General features: G+C 38.7%; 1 protein-coding gene across 3 annotated transcripts in view; it reads left to right on the top strand.

Annotated features, from left to right (window-relative positions):
• The window catches only part of MDM1 (Mdm1 nuclear protein), a 33,360-nt gene continuing 18,805 nt past the window's right edge, over positions 1-14,555 (top strand). Inside the window, exons 1-7 of one of the 3 annotated variants that reach the window (XM_021678614.1) lie at positions 1-119; positions 1,110-1,224; positions 4,716-5,089; positions 6,181-6,315; positions 10,780-10,947; positions 12,925-13,028; positions 13,110-13,209. In XM_021678614.1, the coding sequence (XP_021534289.1) occupies positions 102-119; positions 1,110-1,224; positions 4,716-5,089; positions 6,181-6,315; positions 10,780-10,947; positions 12,925-13,028; positions 13,110-13,209 (1,014 nt within the window). In that variant the 5' untranslated portion in view covers positions 1-101. The remainder of the gene's footprint in view (positions 120-1,109; positions 1,225-4,715; positions 5,090-6,180; positions 6,316-10,779; positions 10,948-12,924; positions 13,029-13,109; positions 13,210-14,555) is intronic. The other 2 variants (XM_021678613.2, XM_044914764.1) reach the window with 2 other exon arrangements.

Consider the following 14,555-nt stretch of genomic DNA (forward strand, 5'->3'; position numbering starts at 1 on the left):
GCCGAGGATTTTGCTAGGGAACCGACTGTTGTCGCCCCGCCCCCTCGGGGCTTTTTGTCCCGTTAACTGTCGGAGTGGCGGGGGCTCCAGCACCGGGCGACATGCCGGTGCGCTTCAAGGTGAGGCCGTGGTCTCCGGATCTGAAGGCTGCTGGGGGAAGTCGTGGTGGGGCGGGTGCGGGGCGCGGGGGCCTCGCTGGCTTTCTGCGCGGCGCTCCTGGGCCCCGCAGAGCCTGCCAGCTCCCGAGCTTGCCAGTCACGATCCTGGAGGATGCTTGGCTCCTCCACCTAGCTCCCTCTCCGCTCATACACACTTCCAAGTTGCAGTGTGGGAGCGTTAGATGGTGTTGAGAGAGACTGATTTTGGAGGACACGGGAGTGGAGATGGAAGGAGGGCACTTTGTAATGAGATCTCAAGTGGCTTCAGATTGGGACACCTGTGGCCCCATCTCACAGCTTATCCTTTAACCCCCGCCCCCTGCCTACCCTTTAAAACTTTAAAGTGCCGGTGTCTTTTAAAGGATTGAGAAATGGGACCTTGACAATGTAAAGATAGGGTGTAAGAAATACACATTGTTCATAGTTGTGCATAAGTTTCAGGTAGGTGGTAGCTGTCAGGCACCCATCAGTGTAACAGTTGGCCACAGCATTTCACAAACCCTGTTTTATTCTTTTAACTTAAGGGCTTGTATCCAGAATGGGAGGGGAATTTTTCTTTGGTTGACTTTCCAAAATTTTGAAAGGTACAAGGCATCATACTCAATTGAGAACTTAATTAGGATAATTATATGATGAGGATTTGGATTGTCACCTGTTATCAGACAAGAGCCCAGGCTTTGGACTCAGACACCCAGCAAAAAGGTGACTGCTCAGAGCCTCAGATTCCTGCTAGCATCTGCCTCAGGTGGTTGTGAGGATTAAAGGATAGAATACGTGTGAACTGCTTAGCATTGGGCTGGATAAACGGTAGCCGTTATCAAGAAGTTCTTCTGTGTTTACCAGTCTCAAAACTTTCAACTCTGTAGTGGTTCAGAAATTATTTTTACTGATGTCTTCTTTAAAGCAACGTTCATTAATTGCATTGTACTCAAATTGTCTTTTGTATTACAGGGGCTGAGTGAATACCAGAGAAACTTTCTGTGGAAAAAGTCCTATTTGTCAGAGTCCTATAATCCCTCAGTGGGGAGAAGGTACCCATGGGCTGGACTTAGATCAGATCAATTAGGTAAGTTGAACAAACTAATAGTCATGATAGCTTAAATAAACCTTGGGGTTAAGTTTGCAAAATGCTTAAAAATTGTGAAGCTTTGTTCAGTTGGCCAGGTTGCCTTACCCATTTGTTTAACAAATATTTATTGAGGGCTTCGTATAGGCCACGACTGTTCCCAGGTTCTAGGGAGATAGCCTTGAATCAGATCAAGACTCTAACTGTAGGGAAGAGCAGTAAACAAGTAACTCAGTAAATAAACCAGGCGATTTCAGGTTGTTATAGGGTAGCATATAGATAACTTGGGGGAGGGCTGCATTGGAGGGAATACACTTTAGCTTCAGTGGTAAAAAAAGGCCTTTCTGAGGAGATGATATTTGAGCTGACACGTGAAAGCTGAGAGCAGACAAACCTGGGGAGGTGTACTCCCAAGGTCTTGAGAAAGGGAAACTTAGATTAAGTAGCTTGCTGAAACTTCATAGTAAGTGGCAAAACCATGATTTGAATTCAAGTCTTTTTTAGTGGAAAGCCTATGAGTTTGGAGGCTGTATTTTTGTCATCACACGTGTTTCCTCCTGGTGTCCCAGGGAAGTCAGAGCCCTGGGCAAAGGTTTCCCAGAGCATGGTAAAGGGGAAAATAAACAGACTGACTTTATTCTACCTGCCTGTTTCATTGTCCCTTGCTAGAATATAAGATCTCTAAGCAAGGGCTCTATCTTCCTGCCTAGTAGATGACACACAGCCTTGACACACTCTAGTCCTTATTAAAACTAGTGTTTGCATAAATGAAGAAAAGTGACTTTGAATGCACATTAGCTGCATGACCTTAGGCAAATTTGGCCTGTTTTGCCAAGTGGGGTTTAGGAAGCCCATTGCACAAGATTGCTGGGAGGGATTAAATGAGATATTGCCTGTTAAGGGCCAGATGCATATATACAGATGAGTGCTTGGGGCCCCACATCTGAGAGTGCTTGAAGTGTGATATATATATGTCCCCCAAATATTAGATATTTGAAACCAGGAGAAAAAAAGACATAATGGGAAATAATCATCATTTTCCTAAGCCTAGGAAATTAGTAAAATGAGAAGAGTGTTTCCAGGATTAGATTTGGAGAACAAAAAGAAGAGTGGGCTAGAGTGGGTGGCTCTGGGTTCCTCTGAAGCATCAGGATCCTTTACCCAGAGCCTGACTTCAAACACTGGATGTCCCTGCTTCTTGGACAAGGTGGTGCTCAGAATCCTCCAAATGACTCAAAATTCTACAAATTTGAGGCTCCATTAGAGTAATCCAAAGTAAATCTTAAAGTGTAGATATCCCACTGATGGCCTATTATGACACTGAGGAATTGGTTAACCAGATTGTTGCCCCCATAACATTTTAGCTTAGATCAGCAAATTTGGAGTATGGTACATTATGAAGGCAGGAACGGTCTGGGGAGGTATATTAATGGGGAATATTAAGTAAAGGGGAAGGGCAGAGTGAGAACTCCAGGATGTTCAGAAAGGGAAGTGGGAGACCAGCAAGGAATAACAACAGTTTTACCTAGGATCGGCTGGACGTTCTGTTAATGTAGTGTATTTTTTCCCCTTAGTGTATTTTTGCTGATGCTGCAAGAGAAGGGCAGACCATTTGAGAATCTTCCCCTTTCATTTTGCTATTCTACCAGAAGCCTCTCTCTGTGTTAAAGCAGAGGGAAGTCTAGGGCAATGGTCTTCAAACTTTTTTGCTTTCATATCCCTTAAGAGAGTTTAGAAAGTCTTTATATCCTTTCATATTTTTAAGTAGATATTTAATGTTTTTAATCATAAGTGTAACAAATAGTTTCAAAGGATATGATTTCTGGCATATTGAATATTGTGCATATGTTTCACATATGTTTTGTTAAAACTTTGGAGCTGCCAGTGTAGCTCATTCAATTTTTGGTAAATGTTCATCATATAATTGGTAAAGTCAGTCCTCATTGGCAAACTAATCAGGCAAATTAGAATTCTTTTCTTTGAGGGGTGCTTGAGTGGCTCAGTTGGTTAAGCGACTGCCTTCAGCTAAGGTTATGATCCTGGAGTCCTGGGATCGAGCCCCACCTCGGGCTCCCTGCTCAGTGGGGAGTCTGCTTCTCCCTCTGACCCTCTCCCCTCTCATGCTCTCTCTCACTCTCTCTCCCAAATAAATAAATAAAATCTTTAAAAAAAAAGAATTATTTTCTTTGAGAAAAAAGTCTAACTTTGTTTTTCAATTCCTATAAATGTGTTAACATATGTTAATATCTATTGGTTTCACGTGACAACCCTTACTCCTGAATTTTAATTCTAAGATAGGTAGGTGGGAAAGGTGTGGACCTGGATGAAATAAGGCACTGTTTCTTTGTTATTTGTAGTCTCTGCCTTCTTTGCTTTGCTGTCAGATATTCTCAGTAGTTACACTTTCTTAAATTGTCTCTTTGTTTATCCTCCACACCTAGGAGAATTTTTTGTTCCTTGGGGCTGGCTGAGAGGTGTGTCTTTTGCGAAGTGGGAAAGGGGGGGATGGGAATGAAGACTGAAGATGGCAGGTGCAGCTCTCAGGCAGACCAATGTTGGGAAACAGTGCATATAGAGTTAGGATCTGCAAAATGATTCCTTAAGTGGCCCATTTCTGCTTATCCCCCAGAATGTCTCCATTTGCCTCCAGACACATGCATGCACCCAGTTTGAAGGCCACTAGACTAGGGAAGTGTTGTAAGAGTGGGGATCCTGGGTTCAATGGCCAAAACATCTGTCACAGAGGCTAAAGAACTGTGGGTTTTATGTCATGCCAGATTTTTGGTTCACCTTCCCTCTCCTTCCCTCTAGTCTTATTCTTTCTTCCCCACCCTGCACAGCCTTCTATTCAAAGAATGGCCCCAAACTAGGACAGTATCTCGGTGGCTGTCATTCCCAAGAGCTCCTCTTACTTGGGTAGAAGGTTAAGTTTTTTGGACATTTGCTTGCCAGACAGAAATATAGAGAACTAGTATCTTAGCTTCTGTTAAAAGGGTTCATTCTCTTTAATTCTCAGGAAATCAAGGCAAATGTAGAACCAAGATCCAGCATAATGACATCTCATCCCTTCTCTTCTTGGTCTACTGTGCATAAGAGAAGCTTTGTGAAAAGTTCCAAATTTTGACAATACTAGGGCCCATTGTTCTGTTAAGTAGCACAGGAAAGTAATTGAAACGGAGGCAACATGTCCTGCGTCGCTTGGCAGGCCTGTCACGTTGCGATTCTGGTGACTTATGTTAGGATGACTCGAACACTGTGATCCCAATTTTTAATTTTTTCCACGTCAAACTTTCAGTACTTTTTTTTAAAAGCAAAGTTAAAGATTTTATGTTGACAAACTATACCTATCTTTTTTTGTATCCTGCAACTTGAAGGACATTGTATCTCACCTGAATTTTCAATTCCATTTTTTCTCTCATAAATGTTATGAAAAATTGTCTTTGTAACCTTATACTTCAGTAGCTGCAATTTTTTTACACTATATTTTGTAGGAATCACAAGAGAGCCAAGTTTTATTTCAAAAAGAAGAGTCCCTTATCATGACGCACAGATTTCAAAATCTCTTGAGTGGAATGGAGCGATCTCAGAGAACGATGTGGTTGTATCCCCAAAACCTGAAGCCCCAGAAATAACAGAATCACAGGAGGCAGAACAAAAAGATGATGTTAACCAAGAAAATGTTCTTGCACTAGAAGCCTCCAGGGTTCCCAAAAGAACCAGATCTCACTCTACAGACTCCAGAGCTGAAGGGGCTTCAGATATTGTGGAAAATGATGCGGATATAATAGCAAACCATATACCAGTTAATGAAAATGAGGACCTGCAGCATTCTACCAAGCTGCATTCAGAAAATGTAGATAACGGGGTAGGTATATTCACTGTATTTCTTTTGGAAAGCATAGCATTCTTTGTAAATTTCATCATCATTTCAGTAATACTACATTTTGTGCCTAAAAATTTTCCATTGTTGTTTTCTTATCTAATGTCTTATAGAGTAGTTAGGAGACTGTTGACTTTAGTTATTGGGAATTCTATTCTTAAGAGTTGCCATTTTGTACTGGTTATACTAAGATATCTCTTCATTGGATGGACAGCCTGCCTCTGGATTTTATTCATCTTGTATCAGCACCACAGTCCTAAGGGAGAGATCAAATTGAGACAGAGAGGGAGAGTAGTAGGCCATTACCTCTGGCAGAGCTGGTGAGCTGACTTCTACCTAGGCCCTTTTCAATTTCTTATGGTGTCAACAAACAGAATCACAATTGACAAAATGCAAAAGGCAAGGCAGTTCTGGCTGGATCTCAAAGATCTTGGAGTTCTGCTCTCTTATGTCACACCTGGCCAGTGGAAGGTCCCTGCAAGCACATAAGCTTAGGCTGCAGGGACCTGTGCAGACATCTCTCTGCCTCGCATGTTTTTCTTCAGTCCACTGCTTCTGCATTTCTTGTCCACCAGAACCACGGAGAGGCATTCAGAAGCGAAGAATCCGTGGCTTGTTGCGAAAACCAAGGGGGCACGGTAGAATCAAGGAAGGTGATATGTAAGTGGTGGGCAGGGGAAGGGTGTCCCAGAAGCAATGTGTGGATAAGGTGAGGTGCTGCTGTTTCTTGGTAATAGATCTAATTATGAGTAATTGGTAGGAAGGGACTGAAAGATGCTGTCTTTTTCTGGAATACACAGAAATGAAGAAATAAAATTCCTTGACAGTATTAAGAAAGGAATTTTAAATGGTTGGACAGTTTAAAAGGGAGATTATCACCAATTGAAAAAAGTTTGCTGTACTACAGTGTGCATGTAGATAACAATACTGTATACTTAAAATTTGTTAAGAGGGTGGATTTCATGTTACATGTATTTTTTTTGTTGTTCTTGTTTTTGTTGTTTTTTTACCGAAGTACAAGAAGTTTGAATAGAAACTTTTAATGACTCTGGGTGGGATTTTTCTTTCCCTAACAGTTGGATAGAGTTCTTCGGAAGAGAGCAGGATTGACCGTTGTTCCTTCACGTGATATCTTGAGGAATTCTGAATATCAAAGGCAGTTTGTTTGGAAGACCCCTAAAGAAACTGCTCCAGTTTTTGCAGCCAATCAGGTAGTTTAATGGATGTAATACATTTTTAAGTACTATCGTCTGATCTAGTGATGCAGATTTACACAGAACTAAGAGCTAAAAGAAATTAGGTACTTAAGTAGGCCTGGAGGTAGGTTCTAGAAAAGTAAAAATGAGATTTTTGCTAAAATCATTCTATTACTTCTGATTTATAGTAGTAATGTGATACTGTCCTAGGCTACTGATGATCATTGTTGCCAGATCCATGACATACACTAAATATGAGACAGGGTAATGAAACTTGATGCCTGGTAAGTTTCTGCATGCTGAGTTTTTTTTATTTAATAAAAAAATTATTAAATTGGTTTTAATCTATAACATTGTGTTCATTGACTAATACGTTGCATGTTTTCTGTCTTGCAAGAAAGGCATAACTGCTTTGAATATTTTAATAAATACAAAATACGTTAAAAGTAGCACAAGATACATCAGCTTGTTTTTATATCAAATGAGCAGTAATAGGAATTGTCAGTTTAACTATATTTATAAAATTCAGAAGCTATGATAACTAAATGTGATACTAGATTTCAGTGTACCCGTACACAGTTTTTGGTACCGGACAACCATTACTAATAAATACTCTGTTGTTTTACTACCATCATCATCTAGACAGTTCTTAGGCTCTTAACTCTCATTTTTGTTCTTAACCATACTTCTAGGCCCAGGTAAGGAAATACCTCATTTAGAATATCTGCAGAGGCCCATGATAGCTTAGACTTTTCTTTCTCACGATCTTGGCATTTTTCTTTATAAACAAACATTCCCCTTCATACACCCTCACATTCATTTTCTCTTCTATGTCAACATTCACTTGTAACCTATATACCCCTGAGGACTGAGAGGGTAGATTCAACAAGACAATAATATTAGTCATCTTACACTAAGATAATAATACCCGTGATCCTATAAATTGTGGCGGCTTTGGGCTTGCTTACTTGTTACTCAGTTTTGTAAAAAACTGAAATTTGTATAACATTTTAGGAACATATAAAATAGCATAAGGTGATGTTTGTACCCTTTGTGAATCTAGTCAATAGGAACAGTACTTCTTTTGCTGGCTCCCAAGTGTCCTTGAATAGTAAGTGTACCTACAAAATTACTTACTGCCTGAAAATTATAATTGTTCAGTTTTTGTAGAGCATTTCACCTTTCAACCTTTAAAGCTGATTCAAATCAAAGCCCCACTGACCGCTTTTATGTATTTCAGTGGAAACATTGTGTAGAAATGCTCTTTTTATAGGCCCCAAAATATAGTATAAAATAAATTGCTGGTGATACCTTCACTAGTAGTTTTATTGCTTTCATCAGTGAAGGTTTCAAATAATTTTGGGGGGAAGCAAATGCTCTTTGTTAATTCAAAGCATATCAATTTCAGGGTCTGTGGATTGAAGAGCCATGTGATGGAAACTTTCAATGCTTGTTGATAGGGAACCTCTAAGGCTATTCAGTTCTATTTTATCAAACACCTGTTTTCGGAAAGGATGTCTTGTATTAATATGTAAAGGAGTCTGAACAATTTTTGGCAGAAAAGTCCTTGAGGTTATACTCAGGAAAAAGATACTCTGTTTGGAATTTGATCTGTATGAAGATGCACTAGTCAGCATTGTAAAGCAGTAATATAGCTAATTTGCACTCCATATCTTTTCCTTTTTCTTTCTTTTTAGACAGTGGTAATATACCATAAAATAGAAACCATATTATAAAATACTAAAAGATAAGAAGAAACATTTAAAAATAAAAACATAGGGATGCCTGGGTGGCTTAGTCAGTTGGGTGTCTGCCTTTAGCTCAGGTCGTGATCCCAGAGTCCTGGGGTTGAGTCCTGCATCGGGCTCCTTGCTCAGAGAAGCCTGCTTCTCCCTCTGCCTGCCACTCTCCTTGCTTGTGCTCCCTCACTCACTCTCTCTCTCTGTCTCTCTGACAAGTAAATAAATACAATCTTAAAAAAATAAAAAATAAATAAAAATAAAAACATAATAATTACCTGATTTTTTCCCCTTGCATTAAGCTAAAGATAGGCAAGCAAAGGAGAAAAACAGAACAAATGAACACATCAGACATTCAAAATGTTAAGAATCTTCTCTTTTTGGAGGAAGAAAAAAAATTCATTTCAAGGAAGGAAAAAACCTTTAGAGCTGACAACAGAATTGCCTTATAAAGTGAATGTCTATGTTCATATCATTAAAATATGCCTATTTTACATATCCCATTACCATACTGATGGGAGGGAGAGGTAGGAAACTTTGGGGAGAAAAGATATGGGTCATTTTTTTGCGGGGGGCTTAAGCATTATTTTTATTATAGTAACTATTATTCAAAACATAGTAATGAGTGTAGAAAGTTGATCTTTGAATTTTTTCCCCAGCTTTATTGAGGCATAATTGATAACTAAAAATGATATATTTACAGTATACATGTAATGTTTTGATATGCATATACATTGTAAAATACCACAGTCATGCTAATTAACACATTTATCACATAGTTACCTTTTTGGATGTGTGTGTGTGTATGTGTCTTAAGATCTACCCTCTTAGCAAATTTCCAGTATATAATATAGTAGTAGTAACTGTAGTCACTGTGTTGTACCTTGGATCTCCAGAGCTTACTTTTTCTGCAGACTGGAGCTTTGTACCCTTTGACAAGCATCTCCCCATTTCTCCCACCCCCTAGATCCTGGTAACCACCACGCTGCTTTCTGTGTCTGAGTTCTACTTAACTTAGATTCCAATATAAGTGAGTTCTGCTGTATTTGTCTTTCTGTGCCTGGCTTATTTTACTTAGTGTATGTTCTCCAGGTTCATCCATTTTGTTGCAAATGACAGTGTTTCCTTCTTTTTTAAGGCCAAATGATATTCCTCTAATTGTATGTATCATTTTCTTTCTCCATTCATCTATTCGTGGACACTTAAGTTGATTCCACATCTTGACTATTGTGAATAATGCTGCAATGAACATGGGAATGCAGATATCTCTTTTGAGATACTGATTTCATTTCCTTTGGAAATGTACCCAGAAGTGGAATTGTTGGATTGTATGGTAGTTCTCTTTTTAATTTTTTGAGGAACTGCCATATTGTTTTTCATAATGACTGTACTAATTTACATTCCTGCCAACAGTGAGTCTGATGTTCCCTTTTGTCCACATCCTTGCCAATGCTCATTATCTTTTGTATTTCTGATAATAGCTCTTCGAACAGGTGTGAGGTGATAATCTTGTTGTGGTTTTGATTTACATTTCCCTGATGATTAGTGATGTTGAGTACCTTTTCATATACCTTTTGGTCATCTATATGTCTTCTTTGGAAAAATGTCTGTTCAGTTCCTCTATTTTTTAATCAGCTTGTTTGCTTTTCTACTGAGTTGTAGGAGTTCTTTATTATTTTGGATATTAACCCCTTACCAGATATATGATTTGCAAATATTTTCTCCCATTCCATATTGCCTTTTCGCTTTGTTGGTGCTTTCTTTTGCTGTACAAAAGCTTTTAAGTTTGATGTAGTCCCACTTGTTTATTTTTGCTTTTGTTGCCTTTGCTTTTGGTGTCAAATCCAAAAAATCATTGCCAACACCAGTGTCAGGGAGCTTACTGCCTAGGTTTTCTTCTAGGGGTTTTATAGTTTCAGTCCTTATGTTCACATCTTTGATCTATTTTGGGTTGGCAGGGTCCAGTTTCATTCTTTTTCATGTGACTGTCCAGTTTTCCCAGCACCATTTATTGAAGTGATTATACTTTCCCAATTGTGTATTTTTGGCTCCTTTGTTGTAAATTAATTGACTATATATTCATAAGATTATTTGGGGGTTTTTCTATTCTGTTCCATTGATGTATATGTGTGTTTTTATGTCCCTTTGCCCATTTTTATTTTTATTTATTTTTAAAAAAATTTTTAAGATTTTATTCATTTCAGAGAGAGAGCAAACAAGATGGGGGGAAGGACAGAGGGAGAGGGAGAGAGAGAATCCTTGAGCAGACTCCCTGTTGAATTGGAGCCCCATGCGGGGCTCAATCTCAGGACCCTGAGCTGAAACCAAGAGTCAGATGCTTAACCCGACTGAGCTACCCAGGGGCCCCTCCCTTGTGCATTTTTAAAATCAGGTGGTTTTCTTGCTATTGAATTGCTTGAGTTCCTTATATATTTTGAATATTAACCTATCAGATGTAGTGTTTGCAGATATTTTCTCCCATTCCATAGGTTGCCTCTTTGTTGATTGTTTTTTTGCTGTATGGAAGCTTTTTAGTTTGATGCAGCCCATTTTGTCTTTGCTTTTGTTGTCCTTTGGATGTTAATTCGATATATGAAATGAAATTATAAACAGTCATAATTTCACTTTTCTGTTATCCTATAATTCAACTTTATATGTGAAATTCTTAAAGCATTTGAAAAACTAATTTTTGTATATTTAACCAACAAAAATACTAAACTAAAGTAATTTTTATTTTAAGGTTTTCCACAATAAAAGCAAATTTGTTCCACAATTCAAAGGTAACTCAATCATCCATGAAACTGAATACAGAAGAAATTTCAAGGGTTTATCTCCAGTGAAAGAACCAAAATTAAGAAATGATTTGAAAGAGAACGGAAATTTTGAAGCAGTATCTCCTGAAAAGAAGGTATTCATCAACTTTTAACTTTAAACAAAATAAAAAACTTAGGATTTTAGACTCTACACATTTTCTTTTCTTTTTTTTTTTTTAAAGATTTTATTTATTTATTTGAGAGAGAGAGAATGAGAGACAGAGAGCATGAGAGGGAGGAGGGTCAGAGGGCGAAGCAGACTCCCTGCTGAGCAGGGAGCCCAATGCGGGACTCGATCCAGGGACTCCAGGATCATGACCTGAGCCGAAGGCAGTCGCTTAACCAACTGAGCTACCCAGGCGCCCCTCTACACATTTTCTTTTACCAAACACTACCTGAGATTTTTGGTTTTAGCTAGTTTATTAATTCCTTTGTTCATTAAGTGTCACATATTCATTAAGCACTTAGTGGGAGCCAGGCACTAGGTAGGTACTGAGAATACAATGATAACCACACTAAGCCCCACACAGCTCTTGGGCTAGTGGGGAGACAGAGATGTAACTAAATAAATATAATACTGTGGCAAGTGCTTGGCAATACAGCAGTTAAATCTGTGATATCTAATAGCAAATGATTGGCCTTACAGTAATGTGAGTTATAGGGCTAACAGTAGAGATAGAAATATATACTTTAAATTAAATAATGGAAGTCAAACGCAAACACGCATACATTCATATATGTATGTTTGTTTGTTTGTTTGTTTATTTATAAGTAGGCTTCACGCCCAAGGTGGAGCCCAACTTAGGGCTTGAACTCAGGACCCTGAGATCAAGACCTGAGCCAAGATTGAGTCTGATGCTTAACCGACTGAGCCACCCAGGCACCCCTTTTTTATGTTATGTTATATTATGTTATCTCTTTCTTTATTTAAAATATACATACATGCATTTTAAAACCAAAGCTTCAGCATGCCAAATTATAGCTAGTCTAAATTATGTGATTTACCTCAGCATGTACAGGTACCTGCCTCTGAAACTACACCTTATTTAAGTTACAGTGTCAGGTTAAAATTATTGTAAATGGGCGCCTGGGTGGCTCAGTCGGTTAAGCGACTGCCTTCGGCTCAGGTCATGATCCTGGGGTCCTGGGATCGAGTCCCGCGTCGGGCTCCCCGCTCTGCAGGGAGCCTGCTTCTCCCTCTCCCACTCCCCCTGCTTGTGTTCCCTCTCTTGCTGTGTCTCTCTGTCAAATAAATAATAAAAATAAAATCTCTAAAAAAATAAATAAATTTAAAAATAAATAAATAAAATTATTGTAAATTATAGGTAAGTGGAATGTAAGTCCTATTTTCAAATTTTCTGGAATGTTATTGCTAATACTTTATGGGTTCTAAAAATAGAAATTATATGACTAAAAGTAAATTGGCATCTATATATTTATTTCTGTACACACATATATACATATTTTTGGATCTGTGATATTAGGCAGAAAAAAAAGGGTTAAGTTATTCAGTAAAGCAATGTGGTTGGTAACATACTCAGTGGAACCTTATATGTATTACTATAACACCAAGGGCACCTGGGTGGCTCAGTTGGTTAAGCGTCTGACTCTTGATCTCAGCTCAGGTCTTGATCTCAGGGTCATGAGTTCAAGACCCATTGGGTTCCACACTGGGCGTGGAACCTACTTAATTACTGTAACACAATTAAATGTAAATTTAGAATATCAAAGGCAAATGTAAAAACACTGTTCAGTAGGTAGTAATGTTAAGTTTATTTATTTACATGTTTATTTGTTAATTAAAAGGTTTTTTTCCTAGCTAAGGATATAAAATTTCTTTGTTATAAAGTGAACCCAATCCTGAGTTATACTTCAAAAAACCAGCCAGGTATACTAGTTTCAAAACTTGCTTGTTGATTGCTTGTGAATTCTAGATTATCTTTCATAGTTAAAACTTACTTCCATAAACAGAATTGTAATATGATATCCAATTATAGTTTATAACATTTATGTTTTCACTTTAATGTATGACATATTTTAAGCATAAAATGTTTAAATTATTTCCATTTTAGTATAATAAAACAGATGACCCTTTAAAATTAGAAGCAGAGATGGAATCAAAAGAGTCAAACCAGCCTAAAAAGAAGCTTACTACTTGGAGACATCAAAGGCTTGGGTACGTATTTTAGAGGAAAAATATCATGGTATTTAGATGTTCAACATGGTGAAATATTTACTCTCATTTCATTTCTGTTAGGAAGGTGAATTCTGAATATAGGGCAAAATTTCTGAGCCCAGCCCAGTATTTATATAAAGCCGGGGCTTGGACCCGCGTGAAGGAAAACATACCGGATCAGGTGAGTATACATAAGCTCAGTAAGCCCACATTTTCTTTGAGCCTGTATCTCAGTTTAATTTCACAGTGAGTTTCATTTAGTAATAGAGAATACAGTTTAAAGATGTGTGATACAATAGTAGCACTGAAAGTATCAGGAACTTAAAGTTATATGTTAGGATATAATTTATCAGTATGTTTACTTTTTTTATATCAAAAAGCTCCTTTTTCAACTAGAGATTTTTATTATTAAAGTTTTTTAAGTTAAAAAGGCTTTTTACAATCCAATATTTCATTGTGTTAATACAACTCAGCTTATAGAATTAAAGCATTGTAGTTTTCTTAACAATATCCAGACCTCCAGTCTCTCAACTGAAGATTAATTTTCAAGATTAGTTTGTCTGACAGTGGCATCTGCCGGCGGTGTGTACTGTGACTGTAAGCATAAGGGAGGAGTGGTCTGTGTTGATAGAGGTTTGAGTTCTAGTGTTGGGATACCCCGACATATGGGAGAAATTCTGAGGATCCTAAAGAAAGATTTGAGGGAAAGGGTCATCTAGAATTGGGAAGCTTCTTACAGTCAAAAACAGTGGAGTTTCTGGTTGTTGTGCAGTTACCATCTTTTAAACCCCATCTTGATGGTTTCCTGCCTTTTCTGTGTGAATAAGCAAAAGTAAACAATTTAGACTTTAGTCAACAACCCCCCCCCCCCATCATTGTGAAGAGAGAGATCATTTGGATGGGGAATGAATCTTTTATATAGCTCTGTACTTCAAGCCATGGCTAACAGTTGCATGCTGTGAGCCTCTGGAGGAAGGCTTTGGCACTTTGAGCGGCTGGCTCTTGGCACTGGCAGCCCCCGGGCCAATGTCCTGGGGAGAGTCCTGTGTTCTGCGTGTTGTTTCAGGACATTACTTGATTCCTTCCACTGTGGCTGCCCCTCGTGCTCTCTCCTGCCCTACGTGAGCGTGGCTCAGCAGCAATACAGGCACAGTAAAAGGCAAATCTTGAAGCTGTCCCAAATATTGTTGGAGGGAGAATTCATGTATTCACCCTGCTGAAATAAAGTTAAAAATAAGAGCATCGGGAGCAAGCCTGATGAAGCAAAGGAATTGCGTCAGTGAAACTCCTGAGCAGTTTATGGCCATGCCAGACCTTGGCAAGGAGCTCTGAGCAGTCTCAAGGGGAATGAGGAAAGGCCGGGGGCGGAGGCAGGGTCCAGAGCATGGCAATAGACCGCTAGTGTGGCCAGTTAATAGGTGTTAGCCACTGGCCTGTTATATTTAGGGGCTTCACTAGGTTGAACTCATGAGAGGCTCCTTGTTGTGGAAAGATTATCTCTTAGTCTCTGAGACATCTTTAAGATGA

The sequence above is a fragment of the Neomonachus schauinslandi genome, chromosome 5 (assembly GCF_002201575.2).
Source record: "Neomonachus schauinslandi chromosome 5, ASM220157v2, whole genome shotgun sequence".
NCBI lineage: Eukaryota > Metazoa > Chordata > Mammalia > Carnivora > Phocidae > Neomonachus > Neomonachus schauinslandi.